Raw genomic sequence first — 28,000 nt, forward strand, 5'->3', positions numbered from 1 at the left:
TTAAACAATCCATCAATGTTGCTTTATTAAAATCTTTATTCACACAATGTTGCTTTATGCGGAATCTGACCCTGGGGGATACAAGTAGAAAGTCATGATTGCATTCTGTTTTCTTATTAGCAACCTCCATTTGTGCAGCTGCTCCCCGGGGCAATCCTCTGACAGCTCCAAGAGGGGTGTCTGTTTCGAGCATCTTGCTCCAGCTGCCGCAGCAAATAAATTACCTTCTTAATAAATTAGTATTTTTCAGTTGAAGTTTGTTTGGCAAGACACACTCCAGTTCATTAGCTGCTGGAAGAGGAGTCGACTTCAATGTCTCCTCCAGCCCGGCTGCTGACTTACGAAGGAGGAGATAAATAGCAGATGGCTGATGATGCTCTCTTTCTAATTAGTTCTTGATTTCTGTGCTTCAAGCACTCTGATATTACTAATATCCGCAACACAACCATTTTGTAACATCTGGAGCCAGCAAATTACAGTGTGCACAGTGAACAAGAATTAGAAGGTGTTATGAAAACCTCATCGACAGAGCATAGCACCTGCCTCACAAACGACGCTACTTTTCAGAGATTCAAGCAGACCCTGTTTGCATGTGGGTGCTGCTTCTTATTTCCTTTGCAATGGTTACAATTTAAAATTTCTCAGGTGTCTCTGTTCAAGCAAAACAACAATCACTGCCAAAATGCCAGAGGTTATCACAAGGCCAGAATCACATCTTCCTGATTTTGGGTAAGAGAGGAATTTATTCTTCTTTTTTGCTGCAGAACACCAAGCTCCAGTGGTGCCTACAGTGACCAGAAGCATCAAAATAACAAAAAAAAAAAAAGAAGAAAAAAAAAAAAGCAACTCTTTCTTGCTTCCTCCTACTGATGATGCTGGACTTCATGACCTTTGTTCACAGGTAAACCAATACACTGCTTTAAATCTTTGACACTCATACCAGGGGAACACTTACCCCAGGTTCCATCTGATGGCAAAAGCTTCAGCTTAGAGCCCCGTGAACAAGCAATATGTAAGTCCTGAACACTAATTTAATTTCATAAAGACAGAAATACTTTTTTTGGAATCCATTATTAAATGTAAACGATCGAGAGTGATCACATTGAAATCAAAACATCGAATTTTCGTAGATCCTTCCCAAAATATTAAGTGCTCATGATTAAGCTCAAAGAGAAGAACACACTTAAAAACGCTATAAGCCATTACCATGTGCTTCACCGTCTCCCCTTTGTGTAAATCATCTTCAATTTCCTGGGGAACAGTTTAGGCCAAAATGCCTCAGTATCAACCTATTCTGCTTCAGAACAAAGCCTTCACTAACCACCTAACCGCTGGCTCACAGCGCTTCTCAAAAACGTCTCGCTCAACCACGGAATCCTGACTGCCAGCCCCGCGACCAGCCAGCTCAGCACACTCACTTCTGCCCTCAGGGAACCCGCAGGGCACAGGCCACGCCGGGGGGTTCAACTCACCGAAGGACCACGGCTTCTAAAGCACGTGTTATGTTATCAAGTCCAGCAATAAATAGGCACTAGCTTAACACCGGCATCCTAAAAGCTGGCTGTGCGTTACAGCCCTGACTAGTAACACCAATAAATAACTCCAGATCCCATCCTGACTGGGGGGTGGGTCTGTGATGTGGCCAAGTCCAGAAGAGATCTAGAACAGCATAAAATTCAATTTCAGGTAAACAATTGCATTCTACTTTCAAGATACTCTGCTCATGCAATAAGACTTCAACAAAATAAAGCTGCATTTTTAAAATAAAACTCTCTCGCTAACACCTCTTTGATCAGGTACGGCAGCAGGAGCACGCAGGAAAGAGCTCTTTACCTGCCCACCATGCTCTGCAGAGCTAGAAAGGTTCTGACAGACAAATCAAGGAAAAGGTCTTAAACTGACATTTTGCTGCTCTTGCTCACAAGTCCAATAATACATAAGCACTTTGGGAAGTGAGCTCTTTCCTTACTTCTAAGGACCGTACTGTCTGAACTGGAAATCGATGCAAAGCTGTTAAATTTGGAAACATAATGATGAAGTTGCTTCCCTTCTGGAGACACAGATTCAGACCTACCACAAGCGTGACAAGTTTTATGGCCACAAGCTCATCCGCAGTGCAGGCTGACGCAGTGCTGAAGGATGACAGGACTAGCACAAGGTGAGTGCTACAAGTCTGCCCTGAAAAGCCAACTTACACCAACTCTCCCCTATCTACAGCAAAACCATTAGGAGTGAGGACCCCAGGATGACCACCCCAGTCAGTGGGTGTTGCAGGAAGCAGCTGGGGAAGGCAGAAAACTTACTGGAAGTGCTCACAGCTCAGCCACAAGCCAGGCCAGGTAAACGGTGGGACTGAAAAACTGCTGGCCTTCCACAAAACAGCAGCACTGAGCTGTGGTTACAACATCGAGCAGCAGGAAGCTCTGTCCATGTGAGATGAAGACGACAGACCACAGCTCAGGGCTCGCTCCACTCCAGGGCCTTGCCCACGGCTGTTGCTAACTGGCAAGTCCAGTGATACACACCTCTTTCCCCAGTGCAGCACGCCCAGGTTCCCACATTAAACAGGGCACACAGTAAGCAGCATGACCTCGCTAACCAGAACCTGATTCCAGGGACAGTCTGTCCTCCTCCTCCTCAGCTACAACATAATGAAAATTCAGTTAATATGGACACAGGACTGCAAGGATATTTTGTCTACTCAGACCTTGCCAGATTCCTTATAAATGGAAAACAGTGACAGGACACGTGGAAACTTACTTTAATCCCTTAATTACCAAGTGCTGTATAACCACCCTGTCCTCCCCTAAATCTCCAACCCTGTGGATAAATCTTTGATAGGACTTCAGCAAAAACACTGAAGCATTATCACATATGAGGCAAACCCCTTTCCCAGCCTTTTATCAAGGAAAAGACAACCGAGCAGCAGAGGTCCCCTCTCCCACCCCTAATGGCATTCAGAAGAACATCCCACCCCCGGGGGGGTGGCACAATTCTTCAGTCTAATAATTATTTTATTCACCACTTCCTCTTTCTTTAAAGAAGCAGTAAAATGCCTAACCAGCTCACAGCTGATTATGTACAACCCTGAATCAGACAAAAACTCGCAAGAGTATACGTGGGGAAGAGAAGGGGAGAGGATCATACTGTTCATCTCCATTTGTCCCCTCTAGATTCAGTCCACAAAAATTAGCGTCTGTATTCCACACACTTCCAACAACACCAAGAGCCATTTTTATCCAGTGCAATGTCCACTGCCGGCAATGGACACACCACAACGGCCAAGATGGCATTACGGGTACTGAGCCGTCCTAGGCTCCAACTTCCCACCTCTCACTGCTGTCAGCCCAAGGTAAAAGCCAGTGTCACCTCTGCTCCTCTGGCTTGGAAGCTTTCCTGTTCATTTCAGTCCATCTCGGCCACAGCCTTTCCGAACTGATTGTGCTGTTTTTCTATCACTTGTTTGTTTGTTTTTAAAAAAGGAGTTTCATCGGTGTTTCACTACAATTACAAATGAGACAGAGTCATCCTGTCTTCCACCAGCACAACATCTGGCCCAAACTGGTCTGTGCACTGCTTCACTGTAGCCAGGATGCTGAGAAGCCGCTGGTCTAGGGCATCCAGATGAGGGTCAGAAAGCACTGGTGAGATGGGGTCATGCGACATAGCGGTTTTTAAGGCAGACTTCAGAACTCCATTCTTCAGGTAATTGAGTCTGTTCCAGGTAGAAACCCGGATGCTGCAAAAGAAACAAACACGTCACCATACCACTGTCCAGCTCAAGTCCCACCAGCAATACCAAAGCCAACCTCGTGAGGGAGCCTGTTACCTCAAAAACGGAATCTTAGTACAAAAGTGGTGCCGGGATGGGAGCGTCCAGGTGTAACTGCATTATACGCAGTATCTAAGTGAATCTTGGAAAACTGAAGGTGAAGAAGAAAGAATCGAATGTGACCTAATTCTTATATTATACAGGAACACTTTCAACTTCTAGCAAGGAAGTTCTTCAGTCCTGAGGCCTCCCGAACACAGTTTGAAAAGGAAAGAAAATTAACAGTCTGGCTGTTAATTCAAACACAAAACTCATGTCGCCTCAGGAAGAGCATCACTGACCAACAGACTAATCACAAAGGACAAAAGTCAGTTGACTGAACTTCCAAGAAAGGGAACACAGCAGTGATCTTTCTGCTTCACTGGCCATTGAATTTGTTCATGTCAGCCCATCTAAACTGTCTTGTTCTGTGAAGTCTCTTGGGATTCTCCCCCAGATTGTTGTGTTTTAGCACCACTGGTCTAAACTCTTGGCTTTTGATGGCCTCTAAAGAAGCCAGCAATAGAAGCAAGTGTAACAAACCTGTAGTTAGAACAATTACACATACGAATTCTTATTTGCCTGGTATCAGAAACAAAGGGTGTCTGAAAAGCAGGAAACTTCAAAGTCTCTTATATACATAAACTTCTCTTCTGGTTGCATTTGGGAGAATCTAGATGGGAAAGACTCCAAGAGATCCTCATAAAGCAGGAAATCAAAAAGGCATTTAAAATTAATGTAGGAAAACTAAAGAATTTGAAAGTAATTTCCTTTACTTGCTCTCCATACGGATTCTGCAAGAATCTTGCAGAATGTAGGCCAGGTGTAGTGTAGTGTAGCATGCACAGAGCCTTGCTCAGCGCGAGCAGGGGGTGAGAGCTCAGGCTTTCTGCAGAGTTCCCAGGTTTCACAGGCCCCACGGAATTCAGGAGACAGAACCCTCCAAGGATAGGATCAAGGAGCAATCAACTAAATAGCTTAATTTGGAAGGCTTAAAGGAGTTAATGTTATCTTGAAGTAACAGATGCAGGAAACAGACGTATCACTATTTTTCTTCTTAGTACTTTTATCTGTTAATGAGAAGTAGCAATGCCCTGGTGAGAGAGCGGCTACAGAAAACAGAAATCAAGAAGTCACGGCCTCTAAAAATAAAACGAACAAAAGGACAGCTCCCAAGGCCAAAGTGGAAACAAAATCCTGCAAAAATCTGCAAACTTCACTTTGAAAGAAGCACCCTGAGCAGTACTGCAGTCTTGTTTAGAAAGAAGAGCTGGAAATGAAGGTAGTTAAGTTGCCAGACATGTTGAGTCCTTAGCTTCTGTCAGGGAGAACTCAAACTGTGATGTGAACTTGCATTCGGCAGGAGCTGGATGGAGACAGCTGCAGATGCAAAGGACCTGTCACACTGACTAAGGATAGATTTGAACCAGCGACCTGGAGACGAGACTACTTCCTACAGCCTACCGTCTGATTTACTACCTTAATAAAAACGTACTTCTCAGCTTCTTGAGCAGTGACAATACATCAAACAAACACAGTACCTCAAAAAAGTAAAGCGCTATGTACTCGAGTGAACATTTTCAAGTTGCCAGAAGGCTTCAAATTTAATTACATTGCAAACCTAAGGACAGCAATTGCATAAGCAAAATGAACAGCATCCCTGCATTTCACTTACATGCAGCACTGATAAAGAGGAGCCAAGATGCTTCTTTCATCCAGAGCAGGGTTTCCAAAGCTGAAAAGCAAAATTAAAACCAAGTGAACCATTTGAACTCTTAATGTTATTCTCAACATCAACAGATTTGTAAAGAATGCAAAAAAATCAATACTAGGCAATTTCATGCTCCAACAGATCAAATAATTTAAATTAAAATATAAACAGGCCATGACCAATTACAGATATAACTCTCAACAGCATCAGCTAATGTACCAGGTAAATGGAAGTGACACCAGCGTACCTAGTTCTTTATCAGACCAAGGCACCTTAGAAATGAACTTCAAGAGGAGTTTAGAAATTGAGCTCATCTTGCGAAGCAGAGAAAAGGAATAATTGCTATTCTGGAAATAGAGAGCATGAGCTTTGCCTGTCTGATACAGCTGGAGAGGGAATGAATGAAATAGCAGCCACACGCTGTTTTAGATAGCCAAGCTTAGATCAACAGTTCAACTAACAAGGTGACCAGCTTTAAAATTTCATGACCACACTTTCTAAGGGAAGCCTGCCAAAAGGATTTCATAGTATTTCAAGCTTCATCTAAAGACATGATTTTTTTTTTTTAATAGTTTCACCCTCCTTATAATGCTATTCTCAACTAAGAACTTTCCCCTCAATAAAGATAACTTACTGTAGGAGTCTGGCATTGCTCTGCTCAAATAATTCTGTTATTTGTACCTTAAAAACTGGAATAGGCTCCCCAGGGAAGTGGTCACAGCACTGAGAAGCATCTGGATGATGCTCTTAGTTATCTGGTTTAGTTTTAAGTAGTCCTGCAAGGAGCAGGGAGTTGGGCTTGATGATCCTTATGTGTCTCATCCAACTTGAGATCTTCTATGAGTCTATGAAAAACCTCTCCCCCTACCCCTCATCTCAAAGGAGCTGAAAGAACTTTACTTAAGCTTTCAAGAAAACAATTTACTTCTGGACATGCAAAGCCCCACTGGAAATGTTTTCATAACGTTATAAGCACGTACCATAATGAAAGGTATGACAACCTTCAACTACTATATTCACTTCCAGTGACTAAAACATTAACTTCCTCCTAACGCACTACCACAGCATTATAGAAAGACAATTTTTGCCAAATTCACCTAAAGCAGTCTGAAAGCAGCAATAATTAAGCAGTCCCAAGGTGGAACGCATCCTGCTGATGTAACTGAACAAATGTTACCAAACATGCTGATGCATAAAGACAAAATACTCAACTTGGCCGCTGCAGACAAATTAGAAACAAAGGCAGGCAGGCAGGCATATGGGGAAAGAAATGGTAACTCCAAGCCTCCCAAGGATCTGTCTAGCCCAGAGGTCTCAAGTGCTGTGTGCTCTTTGTACAAGCAGTATGCAAAGCCACCGCAGAGCAGGGCCTGGCACAGCAACAACCAGAGGTAACCAGCAGAAGCTGGTCCATCTGTGGAAGGGGAAACTCGCTGCCACTGCAGATGGTAGCACCCATCAAAAAAACACAACTCGGGAGTCTCTGGACTAAATCATGAGAAAGTGGAATAGATTATCTCTGGTTTTAAGAAAAATTAAACCAATTGTTATGATTTAAACAAGGCTGTATCTTCAATAGGATTTTTAACTGAAACTATACCAGCCACATACAAAAACTATAGCAAAGACAGAACAACTCACAGTTTAAACACATGTGCGTGGTAATGTTTGGCTTCAAGAAGGACTTTTCATCAGTTCTTCTCAGTTACTACATGCTCCATTTTTGTTTTGACTATAGTTAATGTCCACACCCAAGACATCATCATATTTTGCTCTCAAAATCAGTTCTATCTCCATTTTAACCTTTTAAAGCCAGAGTAGACATATATCCAGAAGGCAGGGAATGCCAAATTATTCAGAGACACATTCTGAAAAGATCTACTTTTACTATGGCACTCACTAATACTCACTGGTAAATAATAAATCACAAGTTTTTAATCTTCCATTAATCAAAAGCATAAAAGGGAGTGGCTTTTCTGGGGATAGGAGGAGAGACACAAGCAAACCTTTGAAAGTTGTTTGGGGAAAAAAAGGTCATACTGTGCTAATTTGGGCATCTCTGTAGTTTGGGTAAGACTGCCCAAAGCAGTCATAGTATCTAGAGCACAGAGGAAGCACCACAGCCTTTGAAGGACCCTAGTATTTGGTAATTTCTGATGAGAAGGAAAGCTTTGGATTTTTAGTACAAAAAGGTGTTAATACAAAAAGTAGTGGCAGAAAGAAAACAGAGAGACACAGTGCAGATAAATGTGTGCCCTTGTGCTCACCACTGCCTGGCCACCAGGATTTCCCTTACCCTCACCTTTTGGCATTATCCAGGAGGATGAGCATACTGGCTCCTTCATCATCCTGGAAACTCTCATAGTGATGCCGGTCAGCATTCCCAATCAAATAGTCAAAGATGGCAGTGTCAATGATATCAAGGAGACGAGGGCCCGAGTCATACGGTGAAGTCTTCTTCACAGCATCACAATAGCTTTCATCATACTCCCACCTGTGGGCCGTCAAGAGAAGCCAAATCAAATCTTCAAGGAAAGCACACCAACCATCACTGTACACAAACAGAATTTACAGCTGCCCCTTCATTCGCTTACAAGTGCAGAAAGAAAAGGTGAGCGTAGCAGTTAAGGCTATATAAAGAAGAAAGACCCAGACAAAAGTGTTTTATTAAAAGAGTAAATCCTGTACTAACACCCTAGCGTATGGAGCAAGCTGTAGTTTCAGTGCAAGGTTACACATCACCTTCCTACAGAAAACAAGGTCAGAGTTTGCCTCTTCACTGCCATTCAGCAGCGGTTGGGCTGCCCCAGGGCAAGATTACTGTCATGACTTGCCTCCCTTAATTTCCTAACTAAGGACTTCAAGTACTGTGTCTATTTCTATTGCCTTCTATTGTCTTGCTTTCCAGCTATCTTCTTCATTTTTTCTTTCTAATGCAAATAACCTCATCATGGTTACTAATGACCTCCTCTGTCCTGAGGAGAAGGGCCTCATATGTGTTCATTCTCCTTCACTCACAGTTGTCTCTTCCCTCTCTACTTTCCTTTCAGAGTATCTCACCACCTTCTCCAGTGGCAAGACTTCCACACATAACCTAGGCATGCACTTGTGGTCTTACAACACAGATGTTATGTCTCAATTCTCCAAAGCTAAGATTTTAAATTCTCTCATTTTCTTCTTTACAGTTTTCAAAGCTACTCAACACCACCACCAAACAGCCAAATCTCTGGTGTATATCCTTTCTGTCTGTCAACCTAAATAACAAGTACATCTATAACATCTTCCATGTAAAGACTGAAACAATCCTTCACAAAACAGCAGTTAAGTTGGAAATGCCTTAAACCATCTGTGACTTGGAAACAGAAATGGAGGAAACACAAACTGGAGAGAATCACTGACGTGCTCAAAACTGCAGAGAGTCATAAAAACAAGAAGAAGATCAGAACTTAACTACGAGAACTGCCACATACCCCACCTCACCTTCTACAGTCTGAAGCCTAAGCTTCCAACATCCCATCTTTCCTCCAGTTATCCAAATCAGAGTGACCAAAAATTTATCTTCTCAGCGTTTTTGTTAACACATGACACACTCCTCAAATGCTGTCTCTAGTTCCATCATTCTTTTGCATCAAGGTCCAACTCACATTCAACTTACAGCACAAATCCACAAGGCAGAAGTCTCAGAAGGTACTTCTCCTTGTACTGGATACATTTCTTTTATGCTACATCCCTCTCTCCCTCAAGTGTTTCTCTCATTTTACTTTAGATCACTACTTAATCTCCTTGTAACAATTTTTCAGACATACTATGCTCCCCTCTCTTCTCATTTGCCATTCATTCAAGACAGACCTTTCTCCAACATTTATTTCTGATCATTTAGACTGTATTAGCACAGGACTTCAAAGGTCAGGGATTTTATCTATTACACGTCCATTAAAAATTATGTACACTAATGTGACTATATGAATTATGTTCAAAAGGTCAACTCAGGACAGAGTAGAAGCAGCTAGATCAGGAAAAAAATTCCCACAGAGTTATTTTCCCATAATTACCTGACACAGAGAAAGAAGAGCATGACATCTAGAACATTTAATTCTCCTGATGCTTTCAAAGTGAAAAGCGCAACATGACAAGGTGCAAAACAACAGACCCATGCGATTAATCCCATCTGAACGAGGCAAGAGCAAGTAAGTTTAAAATACAGTGAATATCAAATCAGCATAGGCATCAGGGTAAGCAGGCAGTTTATGATGAAAAGCAGTCTCTCAAAAAAAGAAACACCTCCAAAAAAATTCAGTCCATTCATTACTGCAATTTACCATTACTACATACAGCTGAGTTTGACCTGTTGGAAAGGAGATAACATCTGTTGCTCAAAAATCAAACTGTACATTTAATACTCTAAAACAATTCAATGAAGTCTTTGGATGAGAATCTTTCTGAGAACAATCACGTCATTGGAAATCAATGAATATTTTAGATCAAGGACTAAAAATCCCTTTCTAATCACTTGTCCAGGACACAGACTTGGAAAAATTTACTAAGTTCAAACCCATTTGCTCTGGTCATGGCAAAAACATCTCCAACCCAAATATTCAGACGTGTTACATCTATTGTACAAGACTGCTAGATCCCACGTTTGTCCTTCTCTAAAAGCATTCTATAGAGGCTGAGCATGGTCACCAAATACTGATGGTATTCAAAGGAAAGAAGAATGTTTCAGTGCCTACCTACTTAAGCTAAACCAGCTACACAACTCTTGAAACAAACTACAAGGACCATGACATCAGGTCTGGCAGAAAATAGCACAGTGCTACCATATTTTAGGGGGCCACAGAGAGGCACCATGTCAGAAGAAGGTCTAGGGGCACAAGAGAAGAGTCTCAGTTTGCCCTGAGGCAAGATTTTCAGAGCTTGGAGTGACTGCATGGTGGAGTTCTATTCTAGCCAAGCAGTAGGAAGAGGACAGCACTTAGTATTGTGGGAAACAATTAAGATTTCTTTCTTGCTCATTTTAAATTAAAATCTCATCCTAGACTTCTTGACTTCTACTCTCATATAAAGAAAGCTGTTAGCAAAACTCTAGGTTTTGAGAACACTTGGTCCTTAATTAGCCACAGTATTGGAAGGGTAGTTCCAGTACAAATTATCACATATAAAGAATAACCGTATCATGTTCTCATACCTGGCAAGTTTGCCTTCACGGTAAGTCCTACCCCATGGGTGTCGATGCTTCTGAAGAGGCCAGACATCTGGTAGCCACAGAGTCACTGACCCTTCCATGATGTCCCCATCTGCACAAGCTGGTTCTGTTTCCCGACAATAGTAGCACTTCCCATAGAAGCAAGTGTTATTACCTTAAAAAAAAAGTAAAAAAATAAAAGAGGTATCAAAAGAGCAGAATTTAATCCAAGGGATGCTAACTGAAGGTCAGGAGCATATTGTTGCAGCAGAGCCTTCCCTGCAATAGGATTTCACTGCACTTGACCTCATGCTTCCTATCTCTGGGAGGGAGAGGCTAAAAAGAGATTAAATAGACATCTATTGATTCAAAGCAACATTGAAGACTAATATTCAAAGGACAGAGTAATTGTATCTTCTAATGTTTTAATCACACTGGGAGTTAATACATTACACTATCAACAAGTTTTTGTGATCCCTTCCTAGTCCTTCGGACCTTGACTTTGCAACCTTAGCACTGCTTGTTTTTTGTATTTCACACTTCATGTGTCAGATTTCCCCCTTTTTTGAAAAAGTTGACCAAAGAGAGACAAGTGAAAAAAGACTAAGCAGAACTCAAACAGATTTGGAGCCCTGAGAGCTGCTACACGTCTCAGTTACTTGAGCTCATCAGCCAGGGAAACACAAACAAGCTGTCATTCTTACATGATCTAGGAATGCAGATCCGTCAAAACTTTCATCAGTGTCTTCTGACAGCAGTGGAACAATGAAACCCTGTAGTCTTCAGTCCGTTAAGGCCTACGTAGCCTGTAGCATAAAGTAATCTGCATAGCCTAGATTAACATTTGTATCTTAACCTTTTCAATTTCACCCTTCTAACCTGCCTTTGCTTGACTCTTGCCAAGTTAATCCCAGTTCCATACTCATAGATGTTCTTCCAAAATATTATTCAACTATGTCTCATTTCCTTGTGATTCCACTTATTCCCTGTCTTTTCTTCCTTTGGCCCTACACCCAACATCCCCACAAACCAGGCCCAGCTCACTGAAAGACATGTTTTTCACCTTCCATCCTTACACATCACAATCCTTTAGCCAGCCAGCACTCCTTTGCAGTGCTCCATCCAGACCCGGCTCTTGTGCTCCCACTACCCCAGTCAGACAACTTGAGGACATCAGAGATGATCATTACAACACAGAGCTTACAGCAGATCAGATCAGATCTCTTATTTGTATGGAAAGCCCTGCAAGTCTCTCTTCCTATCCGTGGCCTGGAGCAGGTCTAGCAAGAGACAGAATTCTTTGAGATTCTAGCTGCAACTCTAGCAAATCTGCACTGAGTATGCATGAATTATCTGTTCTTCAAAACCTCATAAACTTAGTCAAATTTGGGTTGACAAGAGACAACAACCTTCTCCCCACATCCAGCCATTTCTTTGGTTCATGCTCTACAGAAACAGGTGGTTCCAAGAAATCTAAGGAAAGTCAATAAAAATTTCTGGAGCTATACTTTTCAAGTCAGCATTCCTGCTAGAAAACTGCTTAGTTAACTGGGCTGAAATTAGAAAAAGTAAAGTCTGCCTGAGGCAGACACCCAATCCGAATGCAAAAAGGGTTTGGCAAGGCAGAGCTACTCTCATCTGAAAGTTACACCTTATAACTGAAAGTGTTAGGCAAACTTAGTAGGTGAGACTACCAAGAGTAATAGAAATATATACAGGCACACATATTTATCAGCTGTAATGAACAATCACCTCTAGAGTCTTATTAGGGAAAAAAAAAGTAATAATTGGATATTTTATGAAAGCCTGAAGGAGTTAAGGCTGCAGCATAAGTCATTTCTTGGTGCTTAATGACCACCTGGTAGGAGTTCACATTAATAATTCCCATTAAGTGCCCTTCACAGCATTATTACTGTAAACAACATACGGAAGTTCTGACACATTTAGTTATGAATGCTCAGCAGACTCTGATGTAGCACAAACAACATCCAATACCAACTGACGCATCAACTCTATAAATTATCCCAAATCACCACTGTGTTCACATTGAAATACAATTAAATTTTTTTCCTTTCAAGTCTAATCATAGACTTTTCTAACCACCTCTGACAGCAGAGAGAAAATTCTTACTCAAAAAATCCCCCATCTGTAACAGCAGCATGAGGGAACACAGAGAAGTCACAGAGGAAAAACTACTTGGAGAAAATCAAGTCCTCCTCCCCCGCCAAATGGGGTTATACAAGTGTTACGATCTCTCTTGGCACAGAAAGAGACCCACCAGCTTCTTGTATCGTAGTTAACTGTGTCAGATTCCCATGGCTCTTTTTCCCCATTAAACACTTTTTTCTTTACTAGGCTGCACATTCCATGGAATCCACTTACCCACAGTCATGAAGGTACCCAGAAGCTGCTCTGTGGCTACTGGTTTGATCTCTGTACGTAGGTTCACAAACCTGCCAACCACCAGTGGAGCCCGTCGGAAACCCAGAATTCTGATTTGGGGTGAAAAAACATGACATGAGAATTTGCAACATAGGCAGAAGTTCTAAATGAAGACAAAACAAAACACCCAGTCTCTGTGTCATTGTCTGAAATTGAGATGACTGAGACCAAAAAAACAAAGTTGGAACCCTGCAGCAACCTCCTCTCTTCTCCAAGGCCAAGTAAGAAAACTCATTTTTCTTAAGTGCCTGGATGTTAAACTTGCTTTATAGGCCATCAGCCACACTCCTTTGTTAGAGCATTTACAGCAGAGCAACACAGGATGCACCATGCTCCAACTCTCAGAAATTAGACCTCATACCAAAGGTATCCATCATCTGTCCGATGTACAGGCTGAAGCAGTAACCGTACAGCCTTTGGGCTGGTCATCTGGAAAGATCATTTATAATTTGTGGGAATTACTATCTATTAAAATGTTATGTTTAAGCCCGATTCAATTATACTTGAAAGTAAACAATCTAGGAGTTATTTTGTTTGGCATGAGGGGGAGAAGGAAAGAGAGAATAGGAGAACAAAACTAAATGCCTGAAGTGTCTGGAAAAAAAGAGAGGTGGGAAGAATAATCATAAAACTTGCAGTCACAAGATCCAGGCTCCACTCCCATGTCTGCCACAGTCTGTGACCACAAATGACTTGGGTATTCTAATGGAATTTTAGAAGTGCTTAAAGGAGGAGTACAAATATCAGTACAATGTCAGCCCCAACTCTCTTAATGTACTTTTGATATCTTTTTAGTAGTCTGCATCTCAGAAAAGGAGACTGAAAAGGGACTGTCCCTTCTGAAAAAGGGACAATCTACATTGCACAGAGATATTGAGTCGAGTCACTCTAACAGCTGCAAAGTATTTTTTTAGATATTCAGCCCCCTTCTGTAAGTATAATATACCTCTAAGAAAGGGCAACACAAAATGTCTGCCTGAACAAATCATGTATGCATAAAGACAAAATTCACAGCCAATACAGAGAGTTACGTAGAGCCTGAGAAAATGCAGGTGTTCCAAGTAAACAAGCACAGAGCTTAGACCTGGAAAACCTGTCCCTGTGTTTTCAGACCCAGAGCTGAAAGGCCACTATCCTGGATAGCACAGCCTCCCCATTAGTGATAAACATACAGTATGATTCAGATCCTTCTGGAAACAATGGCATCCTCAGACAAAATATGTAACCGTCACCATTCAGAACAAAGGCACGTACTAAAGTTATGTGGGCAGGTAACTTCTGCTAGGTATTCTTGAAGAATAGAGAGGTGCATGCCCACAGAGAGAAGAGAAAGGCCAGAGAAACAAGCACAAAACCAAACAGACAGCAAGGAAGAGCTAACAAAGAGGGGTTTGGACACTGGAAAGAGGCTCTGAGTTGTTGCTTTACAATGTTTGGTCACTGCTTTTTCTGACCTGTTCTTTGTACGTCCCATAACTTTGTTTTTCTTTTGGTAATTGTACCTTCAGCTCAGGTCCACAAAATCACCTGGGTACCCCTGAATACAATAAATATATGAATAGCTGTTTTTCCTCTAGGATATACACAGATTAATATTTAGGCTAGACTAAATTATTAGTCTAGACATTAGACTTAACTTTTTAGTGTACTGGGCATTAACATAGTACATACATTCAGCATTTCAGACTCTTCCACAGGATTTGGCTAAGATCCATCTTCCATATAATATGAAGTATCAGTGGTTTCAGGGCTCACTTTCCTTTTCAGATTTTTCACAAAAGTCCTAAATGTTAGAATCTTGCACGGATCTTTGAAATGAAGTTTCACAAAAAAAGCTAATTTTTATTTTTGGCTTCAACATGTTATACTGGCAGGTTAGAAACAGCTCACATGTGAGGTGTATTCCTCAAGGTGCTCCTTTTCCCCGACTCTGAAAAACGTGTTTCCCAGAGACAATAAAACCAGGTAACCCAATAATTCCATACCTATCCAAGTGAAAGGCTGCCACTTCCGCGTTGTGTCTGTCATAGCCAGCGTATGGTTCTCCTTCCACTACATAATCCCTGGCATATCTGTAATTGAAATAAGTCAAATAAAGTGATTCATATAGGATTTCCATCAATTTTGCTGTTTGGAGTAACAAGTGCAATAACAGTGCTATGTTAAACAGACTCTGGGTCACTTTCAAAATGAGTGCCAATGGGAGAGGGGAAAAATATTAATGAGATTAAACAGCATACAGACTGTTGAAGTAGTAAATAAGGAGGAAAGGTCAGTAACGTACAGTGGTCTCAAGAGCTTGGGAAGTGGTGCCCACTGAAACTAATGAGTTTTAATTCAACCATATGCCAAGTCACATCTAAGAACAAAGAGCACAGACCCAGCTACAGAACAGGGGACTATTTAAACTGGAAAGCAGCAACTCCACAAACGATTCTGGGGTTAGAATGGATTGTAGATGAACATGAAAATACAATCTAATATTGTGGAAGAAATGCCAAATGCAATCTTTAGTAGCTAGAAGATCAGCAAGCGTGAACCTGAGGACAATACCGGATATAAAAGGACCCTTTATTCTGGTGTAGAAAAGACATAATGAACAACAAGAAAGAGAAATTAGACACTCATTACAACAACAATAGTATGTTTTGGTGAAGTGGTGGGCTTTTTGCCTTTTTTTTCCTTTTTAATAGACGCTATTAAATAGTCAAGGCAAACAAATTTTTGAGATTCCTGACATCTGAATCAGGTCTAGATATTGCTTAAGAAGCATGCTTCAGATGAGCACAAAATACCACAATCAATACCGAGCAAATGGGTGAAATGCAGTACATTTCCAAATAAAGTAAGGCCAAATTAGATTGCCTATTTTCTCTTTTCCATCTATGTATCAAATTGTGTATAGTGGATTATTTCCAACAGACTTCAGGTTCAAGCAGCAGCAGCAACAGTGTGAGAGAAATCACAGTGCTCTACTTTGACGTTTTAATCCTGCTCAGAGAAGATCTGGGGCAAGATGACAGTCCATTTCATCAGTCCGAGCAAATGCTTTAGCTTCTCTGCAAGGCAGCTCGAAAGAGAATTAACCAGTGCAGGATGGGGTGGAGTTTTGGGGACGACGATATGACAGATTCCTGTCAAATTGGAACTTACACCAAACAAGCATCTTATTTCACATATACCGCTAGCATGTGATGGTAGCAACTATTAATCATTACTAACTTAGGCTGGATTTCAAGTAATTTTGAAATGAGACAGCTAACCCTCAGAACCTGTCCTTGAAGTCAGGTCTTTTGTATGTACTTACAGCAGGCTTTTGAAAACATGGTCACATTTTGAAAGCTGCAGAGCTAAAACTTACTGGTAAAACACAACCAAATTCTTGCCTCCGTGCACAATAGGCATCTAGTCCTTTCTAGAGCAAAAGTAACAAGAGAATTCATTCCTCCCCAACCTGTAAGTTTTCTCAAAATGGTTTTTAGTAGTAACCTTGACATACCTTTCAGGTCAAAAGCTAGTTAAATAGACTATCTTGCAATGACAGAACAATACTCTACCTACAAGCCTAGCTACTCAGCAGTCACAAACAGAACACGGGTATACCAGTACAGTTAGGGCCATACTGTCGGGAGCTCCTATAAACTGTCTAGTGCTCCTACGAACACTCCCAGCTGCACATGTCCTTGATGGAGCATAGTCACTGCATTCACCTGTACAGACATTCCATTATGGGAACGTAATTTAATGCTTGGTGAAACGCTTTACAGCACTCACTCACACAGAAAGCACTACTGAAGTGGCATGTCTTGTTACTGCATTTATTGGATGAGCTGCCTTTGTTCCACCAAGACTTCTGCCTGAAGCCCACTGTTTAAACACAGCCTAGCCCCACAGTGAAGCTCCAGCCAGACCAGTAGCTGACCATACAGAAACAGGACTGTGAAATGAAGTAGTAGAGGGCAGACTGTTTTTCTCATTCCCTAATCATTCATTAACATGACAGAAAAACTTCATGCTTGCTCAACCCAATATCCGTTGGAGAGAGATGTACGCATTCAGCGCTGACAACACTTTACGTTTGCAGTGCACCCCCATAAAACACACCTGCCTTCCTTTTTTTACATCTTTCTTCTCTTTTTCCCTGAAGGCAAACAGTTCAAAAAGCTTTACAGACTGCACAACGCTCTTCATAAATGTTCAATCATGCCAAATTTTCCTGCGGATCACTGTGTACAGAGGCCATACTGAGGAAGTATCACTACCCGCCCGCTCTTACGTTGCTCCTCCAGTATTCACTATTGGCGGACAGGAAACCCAGGGGCTTTTGCTCTGACCTACCAAGACATTTTTACAGTTCTCATGCAGCTTCATCAGACACCCAGATCTTCTTTTAAGACCACTGTCAACTTTCACTCCTTCCCTGTTCTTGAACTGCATTCTCTCATGGCAGTTGGACATGACCCTTACTCAGACCGAGCAGGCAAGACTTGTCTCCGCACTGCCAGAACCTTCACTTCCACACTCAGGAAGATACTGCTTAGAAACATCAGATCCAGCCAACATTCCCTCAGGACTGAACATGGTGATTGTTCTTTTAACCTCGAGACAGGCTGCTTCGAGCATCAAAATTATAGAGCCTGAGAGACAGTTGGCACAGCAACCTGATGTTACTAGAGCACCAGCAAGGCTCTATACTGTCTGTCACACAAATAACAGAGCGGCCTTTCCATTTATGTGTAAATTTGTAACTTAAACATTAATGCAACAGCATGGAGATCAAAAAAATAAATACAGAAAGTAGCTATTAATTCAGTCATTGAAGGCAATATTTACCTCTTGGGTTTGAAGACAACCTTCTGTCCTCCTTCAAGTATTAGCAAAGCTTTCAGTTGGGTCCCTTTGTATCCCACATCAGCTTTTATTATTTTTTTTGTTGTCATGGCATGCATAACAGCCCCTAGCTCAGGCGTCTCCTCAGGATACACCTCCCGGGGCACCACCCATTGGGCTGCAATCTCCCAAGGGGACTGCAAGGTATGGTCAAGCCGGGGGTCCAGTTCTACATGGAGGCTTGCCATCATACGGTGAAAGGCGCGCTGGTCCTCCCGGTTGGCAGCTGAGGTGTCCAAGTTGTCAATGAGGAACACTTTTGTGAAAATGAAGATGACAAGGAGGATGGCCAACAGCACAACTCGCTGCTTTAGCTTCATGGTGACCTTCAACCCTTCTCCCCTGACCCTTTCTTCCAAGTGTTACAGGAAGTCTATCAGAGATCAGGGTGAGGAAGGGGATGTTAGTTAATGAATTTCATTCATAACTTGCATTGTGAAAGAGGTATCACCACTGAAGCATCTTCTGGTACCCCTAAAAATAAACAAAACACAAACTTACAAAACTGTATTCCTGCAGATCCCACTAAACTCAAAATCAAGTTTATGCTTGGAACATAAAAATCTGTATTTACATACACTTGTACCCAAAAGCCCAAACATTTGTGTTAAAACGCATGGGGTTTGCTGTCTTCCCGTAGCCTTTCAGTGATCTGCACGAAAGGGGAAATGCCCTGAGAGCATCACTCACTACACAGCTGAAATCGTAACAGCAACTACCACGGCCAAGGCTTTTGCAGAGAATTGTAGTTTCAGTTGATGGCTCCAATTTCACCAACACTTTTCCATTAGTAACCAGAATCCATGACCTCTGGTTTCCTAAAGATTTGTCCCTCGAGAGAGCGCTCCCAGGTAGATTTCCTGACATCTGACAACCAGTAAGAACAGCTGCACAGCCTAGTTTCCTGAAGGTACAAGACATAAGGACAGAATAGACTTAAGTTGTTTACTGCCTCTCATTTGTTGTCACTATAACTTACCCATCTTTTTTTCATTCTTAAAGAAAAAAAAAAAAAAGAAAAGGGGTGGGACATCTTTACTTCCTTGTGGTTAACTATGTATCTTCTGCAGTCAACTGTAAAACCAATAACCACAAAAAATATACAAAATATCTGTAATCTCAACACCAAATTAACAAGAAAAAAACCCCCTGAAATAGTGCCTCTTCTCATAAACCTCACCTACACCACAATTAAAGCCACATCTGTTTCTATATTTACAATGGGCTACAAGATGTCTCGCCCCTCAACAAGCCTTTGCCAGTACAGTGTTGGTGTATAAGGACCATGTAACACACAGTTAATCAACTGTATTTCAATTATGAGGACAGAAATTATCTTCATAATGTTAGCTTAATGTGGTCAAAACCCAAATGGAAATGGATACTAAGGCACATCTCTGAGAAATGCTCAGAGCCATCAGAGATTTCTCTTTGCACGAGCTATGCTAATCATGAAAACCACAAATGGCACCCTGAGCTGTGGTAGGACTAATATAAAAAAGCCTTCTCATGTGATTTAACAATAAGTGTATAAACCAGTCACTATTAATCATGTCACGGGAAAAACAAGCTGCACAGGCTAAGTTAATTTACCAGCAGCAACCAAAGGACAACCAGACTACGACTTGCTGGCCAAACAACAGATCACAGCCATCTTCAGTGTCTGTGTGGACACAGTGCCCTGCCTGCAAAGGTTACAGGGGGGACAATGGTTCTGAGGGCCCTGAGCGTATCGTTGAGGTACATCTCCATCAAAGATTAAGGCTGTGGCAAACAGCAGATCACAGCGAGGCACATGCTTTGAGCGAGCCATCAATGCAGAAGCAGGTTTGGCACAGTACGAGAGTGCTAGCATAAAAGCACATGCAAGTTCAAAAATGACACCACACCACCTTAAACAAATCAGGACTATAGCTGACCCCTTCCCTAATTCCCAGCTACATGGCTCTCCCACCTTCCCAAAGACTATAGCTGACCCCTTCCCGCGAGTCAGTGTTGGCATTCATACAACCCAGCAACAAGGTAGTTTGACCATCCAGGTCGTCGACCCACCCAAACATTAACCACCTTCTTTGGTTTATGTGTGAATCACCTACTATTGTTAGTTTTTGAGCCAACTGCAGTTTATCACCTGTCTACAAAACGCCACTACCAGTGCGAGTGGGAGAGACCAGGGAGGGCAGCACAGCAGCTCCAGCAGTGCGAGATGACCCATCAAGTGTCTGCAATGCCCACCTATCTGCAGAGGGGCACCTTAAGTTACTCAAGCCAGCGCTGTCACCCCAAAAAATGGCCCTGTCCTCCACGTACTTCCGACCTTCATGCAATGAACTCCATGAAAGACCTGATCAGAGTTAAAGCTTGAATGTTTTTATTTATTAATTTCTGGCTTCAGCCCTCCTTCTCCCAAATCTGGTTTCCAAAATAGTTTCACAAGCATCTGAGGAGGGCTCACCACGAGGCCAAGAACAAGCGTTTCTCCTGACAGCAGCACTAGTGATTATTACAGGTGCAGGTAACACTACAGCCCAGGCCAGCCCAACAAAAAGTAACCAGCTGAAACGCTTGGAAACAGTTACAAAGAGCCCACCAAGAGGGACAAGGAAATTTGGTAACAAACTGTCAGATCTTCCTGTTTTCAAAATCACTCTTCCCAGCACAGCCACTAAGCTGAGCACCACTCAACTTACAGGCAAAACACTGATGATGCAGAAGCATGGCTTTTAGCCCAGTTTACCATCTGATTTTTTTTTTTGCCATCATTGTTCCTTCTCAGGTGACAGCTCAGTTCAGTCTGGCCCTTCCCAAGGTACACATTTTGCCTCTTAAACACCTCCTATAAAACCTGTCTGCTGAAGCAGGAACGAAAGTGAAAGTCTCCTAATGACAATGAGTTAAAACTGAAATGTGAACAAGTGGTTTAATGTTAATAGCAACCACTTACAGCCACATAAAAACCCCATGAAGGGTAGAGGGTAGGGTGAAAGAAGGCTACCAAGTCTCAGGGATGCTTCAAACTAGTACTGTGGTCCCCTGTTAACTGCGTAATATTCAGTAGAAATGTTTCCGTATCACTGCACTAAGAGGGTTTGGAGGTAGCTGACAGCTGTGGGTATATAAATTAAATGGAAGATTATTGATGCATTTGAAAAAACACCCAACACTTTTTTCCCCTCAAACCAGCTTTCCAAAATAGTTCAGTGATGCAAAACCAACATTGTTTCATTTTCTATAGCCCCAGATTTATGACAGTGTGACTGTTTGTAACTCTACAAACAAAGTAAAAGTTATTTGTCTTTAGAGTGATCCACATATTTTGTTCACAATATCTTATCCGTATAGCAGGTATCTGAAAACCTGTCTCTCCACCTAAGGGGTAGTGAGAGACAAATGAGTTTTTGGGTACAGTGAACTTGTCCCTGAACTCGAGTGAGCAGCTACCCATAAAAAAAATATTATGGTCATCTCTGGAGATAGCAAACCCTGATCAATGAGGCCCTGATCATACAAGGGATGGTTGAGGGGCCTGAAGTATTTTGTGCTGTTTGCAATGTTTCTACAGAATAGGGCTTTAATTTCCTTCTGAGATAAGGAAGCTCAATAAAGGCGGCTGCTGCTGTACCTGTTTCTTGGTGAAAATAGCAGAGATTTGTGCCCCAAGAAGTGCCCTGATATGAAATTAGTGAGAAAGGATGAGTTACCATTTCTGCATGTAATACGATAGGCACTTTAGATGCCTCTGAACAGCAGAAACAGGTAAAATGCTGCTCTCAGCTATGTCAGTGTATGTGTGAAGGCAGCCCTTGAGAGTTCACCCAGGCTGGCTCGGCTTTAACTAAGAGAAGATGGTGAGTTGCGGAAGGCAGCCCGAGTGAGAGCCAAGTGAGAGCCAGTCACGTTCTGAAAAAATATTCAAGAGCGAATGGCTTTAAACTCCAACAGGGGAGGTTCAGACTGGACATTAGGAAAAAAATTTTCACAGAAAGAGTGGTCAGACAGTGGAATAGGCTGCCCAGGGAGGGGGTGGAGTCACCATCCCTGGATGTGTTTAAGGGTCATTTGGATGAGATGCTGGGGGATATGGTGTAGGGGAGAACTTTGTAGAGTAGGGCTGATGGTTGGACTCGATGATCCCAAGGGTCTTTTCCAACCAGAATGATTCTATGATTGATTTTAATCTACTGGAAAATAAGCGCTTGTGTTAACAGTGAAAGACAAGAAATCAGTTTATATGGAAATTAAAACATATTATTGTTCACCTTAGTTCTGTTTAGGCAGCCTGTATTTCTCCCAACAGCATGTCAATCTGAATATTACACTGCAAGCGTGCGATTGAGAAGCACAGACAAGGAAGATGCACCTGACCTGAAAGCCCTCATTCTTGCAAATACAGACTCACCCAGGAGGAGAGCCCTAAATAATAATATTCCTAAATCTAAGAAAGCAACTAAAGCAAATGAGGCTGTAACTGTACCCTCTCATTGTAACTTCACGATTTCACTTCCTTAAAACTAGTAATTCTAATTCATTTTGAACATTGCTGTTACCAAGATCTGCTTTCATTACTTTTTAAGATCCACTAGAGTTTATAAGAAGTTACACAGAAGAACACAGTTCACTTCAGAACCGTTACTCCTTATTATGAGATATGTATACATGTACACATATATTTTAAGAAAGCCTCGTAGCCCAGTGTCTGCCAACCAAAGCATGGGACAGAAATGTTTCATACCTTTGGAGCTCAAGCTGGGCACTGATTTTCAGGAATGCTGAGTTTCTCTAGGGGTATTCTCCTTGGGGGTATGGGGGGGAAAATATAACTAGAGCCACCACTAAAATTAAAGGTCATTTACTTGGTTCATCTTTTGTGACAACTTTGAAACTAATTTTGGCTGAAAACCACCAATGATGCAGATAGAATTTACCAAAAAAAATTAAATATTTGCTATAAGACATTTCAGTAATTCCCTTCAGCGAACAACCAATCCTCATCAAACATTTCTCCTCAAGTTATACAATTACTCCCTGATTTTGCTCTCTGTAGCTTTAAGCAGGTGAGTTGGCTCTGACTTTTTACTGACATCTGCCGAAATGAGTCATCAGCTGCTTTTCTCCAACAAACAACAAAACACCCCGGAGGTTGCTATGCAATCGATTTCACAGGCTAGCTGCAGAGTCTGCACATTGCTCCTCAGGTGCCAACATTATGCTCTTTGCTGTGTGAGCCAACAAAAATTAATCCCTTCATGAAGAAGTTTACCGTGGAGAGCGAGGACTTAAACTTTGTTTTAAATCGAAGATGGCAAGAGAGACAGTGTTGAGGTGTGTAAGAAAATATTTACAGTTTTGGAAGAAAGTAATTTGAAGAAAAGGACAAATCTTTGGATAAGACTCAGATTGAAAAAGAGGATTATGAAAGCTCAGGAAGTGTGAAGCTGGTCCTGGAACAAGGACAGAGATGGGAAAGGTGGCCACAGAAATGAAATAATAACAACCCCCCAACATTTTAAAAAGGGAAAACCAGGATGAGTTCTGAACAGAACTCTGTGGATCGAAAGGCAAAAGGGTCTAGGACAATGAAACAAGTAAACCCAGGGATAACTTCAGAAGTAGACCCAAAACTGAAATAGTTCCAGAAACTGGCAGGGGTGAGAGGACAAGGCAAGGGTCTTCACGCTTGACAAAAAGGGGTGAGAGGACAGAGCAGCAGCTTACTTCTACAGAAGTCATGAGAATACAGGGTACACAAATGATAGCAGATGCTGTTTGAGCCAGAAGGCATCAGAGAAGGAAAAACCCAAATAAAGTTTTCAGAAGTCAAGTACATTTTTAAGTGTCTGACCAGAGCTAATGTGATACAGTGACGGAGTAATCTCCATGTACCTCCAGTCCCACAACACCACACTGATCTCTTACCAAGGTCAGGTAACTCTAAGTGTTTTGTTTTGTCTTCTCTTTTCCTGAGCTTCTGCTTAGCATTATCTCCAGCTACCATTACTAAACATAAGACATAATCCAAAGAGTTTTGTTGCTTTACCACCCAAACTCCATGTTACAGAAGTACAGAAAAACTTCATTCTCCCTCTACCATTTTACCATACTCCTGATCAACCTGGAAAAGAAAATGGAAATAAACAACCACACGAGCTTTTTAATAGTGTAGTCAACTGGCAGGTTTGCGTAAGAAATACTTTCTGTTTTTCACTGCCTCTTTGGGCTATTTCCTGATCAATTTTGTCTCACATTACATACAGCCAAGTCTGTATTCTCAGCAAGTAACAAGTCTTCCAAGTCAATATCCAAATAACAGCACCTTCTAAATATCACAGTGGGGTCACTGTGCACACAAATGCCTGAACTAAAGCATGCCTACTAGCATTAAATGCCTACATCATACCAGTTTACTCTCAGTTCAAAAAGCAGCATGAAACTCGCCTGTTACAAACAGCAGCAAAATCACAGCTACCATAATATGCAGCCTACAAAGGTAGCAGAGGACCACATCCCAGAAAACAATTTTTACTGGAGTCACAAGATCAACGATATGCCACCTACCGTAACCTTATTTTTGTATCATAGAGCTAGAAAGCTACTATCTCAAAACTACTTGTGTACCATTTGCAAGGATTTTGTTATGCTCCAAATGACAGATAAGGTCTGAGGGCAGGCAAAGGTTTAGTTTGTCAGCACAAATACACAAAAAATATCAGGGCTCAAACGATGCCAGTCTGAAATAAATACGGTTAAGTATGCTCTAATTCCTGTCTAAATGCATGTTTTCTCCTAAATACACTATACCTTTTGGGATCTCCTATCAAAAGGTCTTTAAAAGCTCTCCAGTAAATCCCGGAAAATGCCTTGAAGAAACAGTCGGTACAGTAGGGACATTTTCCTCTTCCCAAAACATAACTCAGTCTCACCAGATCAATCTTCCTTCCTATCCTCCTCTCTCTGGCCAACTCCTCGGTAGCTCATGCTTTCCCTCTCTGCATAAGCCTTGTTATTTTGGTTTTCACAGGCAGGCTCCCACAGACCTTTGCTTAGATTTTTCAGACTCATTCTGTCACTTCCACTCTCCGCACGCTGCCTAGTTTGTGTACGAGTTTAGTAACCCAGTGCACAAGGCTTCACGCGTGTTTACTTATCTGCTATTTCTCCATCTCTTTTTCTGTTAAAAGCCTCGCTATCTATAGGCAAAATCTTTGTGACAGTCTATGCTCAAACCTTCTGCATGCACAACTGCATCCTAGCTGAGAGCTAGGATATAGATAAACATGAAAGATCACAAGCATTTTAACCACAGCATTTTCTATACCTGCAACTGTAAAAATCAGTAACTGCCTGATCTATTGTCACGTCTTCTGAGAGAAATGAAGCAATTCTGTCCATGTCTGTCCACCTCGCCCCATTATATTCCTTAGTAACTTTAGAATCCATTACCCACATTTCTGCCAAATTTGTCATAGGAATACGTCCATGAGCTTTACAAAAACAGCTGGTCAGATGGAGGACAGAAACCTCAAGAAGCCCAGGACAACTCAGTATATATCCTCAATCTTTCCCAGCAGCTGGCTGGCCGCTCAGCAAACGGGAATACCAGACTCAGCTGGCCGCACACATACAGACGGGGCAGATCCGCACACAAGCGGCACCTGGGCACAGTCCTGGGGAGAGAGAAGCTACTGGAGGCCTGAGAGTGGTAGGAGACAGGCAGGAGCTACTATGGTAGGATGTGGCAAACAAGTCCTCAGGAAACCAGCTTTCATTAATTCTCCTCACAGAACAACTTTCTTTCAAGCCTGGTTTCCTATGGAAACAAAGTTTATATAATCACACTTTTCACTGGTAAGCGTTTGGATCCATTGGTTAATTTCAAACACATCTGAGAGAACAGTAGATGTTTTGAAGACAGAGTTTATGTGTTTGTTGGAAATTGGCAGCTGGGGAGCGCTGAGGGAAAGGCTGCAGTGTTAGCTCAACAGTTGTCTGTTCGCCTTGGCCATCTGGGCAACCAGTGTGTGCACAGCTGGTACAAGGAGGGAGCTGGAAACGCTGTACGAGAAGGAAGGAATTGAAAGTACTGTAAAGTGGAACGGTACGGGACACGGGCAGGAGCCGAGGGTACCGAAGCACAGGCTGCCGGGACCAGGTCAGAAAACAACCTCACTACTAAGGGAACAACTCCCCCTCTGTCCCCATCCCAGTTACTGAAGTTTCACTGGGCCATCGGGGGCAGATACACAACAATAACGCAAGCTGGAAATGTTTTAGGAAGCCTTGTTCAACTTGGAAGTGAAACCAAAGCAATAAGAAAATCCTGCAGTTTTCCTTCTCAACTTGATGCTCTTACACTTATTCAGCTCATACATAAGATGGGCACCAAAAATATAACCAGGGTCCATATACCCATCTGACATTTGTCAACAAACAGCCTGACTCTGCTATAAGACAGCTTCAATCAATTTTCCCCTCTCCCAAGAAGAAAGACAGTGGATAACAAGCCAGAGGACAAGAGATTTTGGTATCAGAATTGAACTGCCAACTTGTTCATGCGTGAGGAAACAAGATCCACCTCACCCTCCTGAGATTTTGTACTGCAAACGGAAACAAATCTTGTTGCAACTATGTAGGTCAGATTTAAGGACATAAAGGGGTGCATGGAGTCATTTTCAAATTAAAGGAAGACCGCAGTACTAATGCCCCGTTCTGTAATAAGTACCAGGTGGGATCTATTCCCGTGGAGTTCACTGCAAGACTAGAATCTGCATTTTAGTTTTCTCTGTTTGCTCAGACCCCAAAGCACGTACGTATGTGTAGGACCAGGGCCTCAGCTAGCATAAACCAAAACAGCTGTGCTGCTTATACACATCTGTATCCAGAAAGGATCTAAAGACAGACATCCTTTAAAAACCGTTAAACCCAGGGCTTTAACTGCAGTCAGCGTTTCTGCTGAACAATACGCACCTTATTTTTCCCAAGCGGACGATGACCTTAGCTAAGCTGCAAGTAGTGAGCCAGCCCACCGTGCTGTTCCCACGCGTGACTACATGGTTAGAGGGGCAGCAGGCTTCGAGCCGCGCGGGATCCCCCCCCCAGCCCAAAGCAAGGACCCGGGAGAGGAAGGAAACGTGAGGGCGCAGGGAAACGGTCACATCTGCTCTGGCGACGTCCGCCAAGTCCTTCGCTGACCACGGACGAGACCGGGAGGGGTTGGGGGACCATGACCTGCCGCACAGGCACACCGCAGAGGGGTTTCCAGGGGGGGCGGGTGTGCTCAGAGCCAGCGCGTCCTCCGAGCCGCAGGCCCCAGGCAGGGGATGTCTGACCGCGGACGACCGCGGACACCCGCGGCGCGCTCAGACCTGCGGGACCCGGCGCGGGGCGCAGCCCGACCTCATCGCCGCCGCCTCCTCCTCCTCCTCCTCCCGCGGGGCAGGAGGCCGCCGGTCCCGTTCCCACCCCCCCGCCCCGGCCCGGGCCCGGCGGAGCAGCTGCGCACCTGCGCGGGCGCGGCGCGCCTCTGGCCAACGGTCGTAACGGTTCTAACGGCTCCTCCCTCCCTCTCCACGGGGCTCCTCAACCGGCCCCCAGCCCCTGCGGCGGACGCCCGACCCCCACCGGCCCCCCCCGGCGAGCAGGCCCGGCCCCGCTGTGCGCCGGAGGGACCCGCCGGGGGGCTCCCCCCCACCCCAACCCCCCCGGGCCCAGGACGGTGCCCGGGGCAGGGCGAGGCGGCAGGGGCGTGCCCGCCCCTCAGGTGCCACCGCCCCGCCGAGCCACGCAGGCAGGCGCGGGAGCGGCCTCCCCCCGCCCCGTCCCGTCCCCCCGCCGATCGCCCCGCGGCCTGGCCGTCCGCCCGCGCCCCGCCGCACTCACCCCGCCCGGCGCCCGCGCTCCATGGCCCCGGCCGGCGCCGCCGCCAGCCCCCGCCAGCTCCCCAACATGGTGCCGCCCGGCCCCTGCC

General features: G+C 43.3%; 1 protein-coding gene across 2 annotated transcripts; it reads right to left on the minus strand.

Moving 5' to 3' along the window:
• On the minus strand, positions 1 to 27,992 carry FAM20B (FAM20B glycosaminoglycan xylosylkinase). 2 transcript variants are annotated; one of them, XM_074832981.1, is made up of 8 exons: positions 27,913 to 27,992; positions 17,980 to 18,510; positions 15,132 to 15,218; positions 13,087 to 13,196; positions 10,708 to 10,879; positions 7,825 to 8,016; positions 5,487 to 5,546; positions 1 to 3,739 (listed from the first exon to the last, which is right to left on the minus strand). In XM_074832981.1, the coding sequence occupies exons 2-8, from the start codon at positions 18,354 to 18,356 to the stop codon at positions 3,508 to 3,510; spliced, it is 1,230 nt and encodes a 409-aa protein (XP_074689082.1). In that variant the 5' UTR covers positions 18,357 to 18,510; positions 27,913 to 27,992; the 3' UTR covers positions 1 to 3,507. The 2 variants fall into 2 exon arrangements, with proteins under 2 accessions (XP_074689082.1, XP_074689083.1); XM_074832982.1 differs by lacking the exon at positions 27,913 to 27,992 and adding an exon at positions 27,001 to 27,130.
• Between the last annotated feature and the right edge of the window lie 8 nt (positions 27,993 to 28,000).

This window comes from Strix aluco, chromosome 8 (genome assembly GCF_031877795.1).
Source record: "Strix aluco isolate bStrAlu1 chromosome 8, bStrAlu1.hap1, whole genome shotgun sequence".
Classification (NCBI taxonomy): domain Eukaryota; kingdom Metazoa; phylum Chordata; class Aves; order Strigiformes; family Strigidae; genus Strix; species Strix aluco.

Bases quoted from the DNA above. Each gene is read 5' to 3' on its own strand.
- FAM20B (XM_074832981.1), bottom strand. From the start codon at position 18,356: ATGAAGCTAAAGCAGCGAGTTGTGCTGTTGGCCATCCTCCTTGTCATC. The intron at 8,017-10,707 runs GTATGAGAACAT...GACGGCCCACAG, and splicing joins CGTGAAGGCAAACTTGCCAG to GTGGGAGTATGATGAAAGCT. The intron at 3,740-5,486 runs GTAAGTGAAATG...TTTCTTTTGCAG, and splicing joins CCTCTTTATCAGTGCTGCAT to CATCCGGGTTTCTACCTGGA.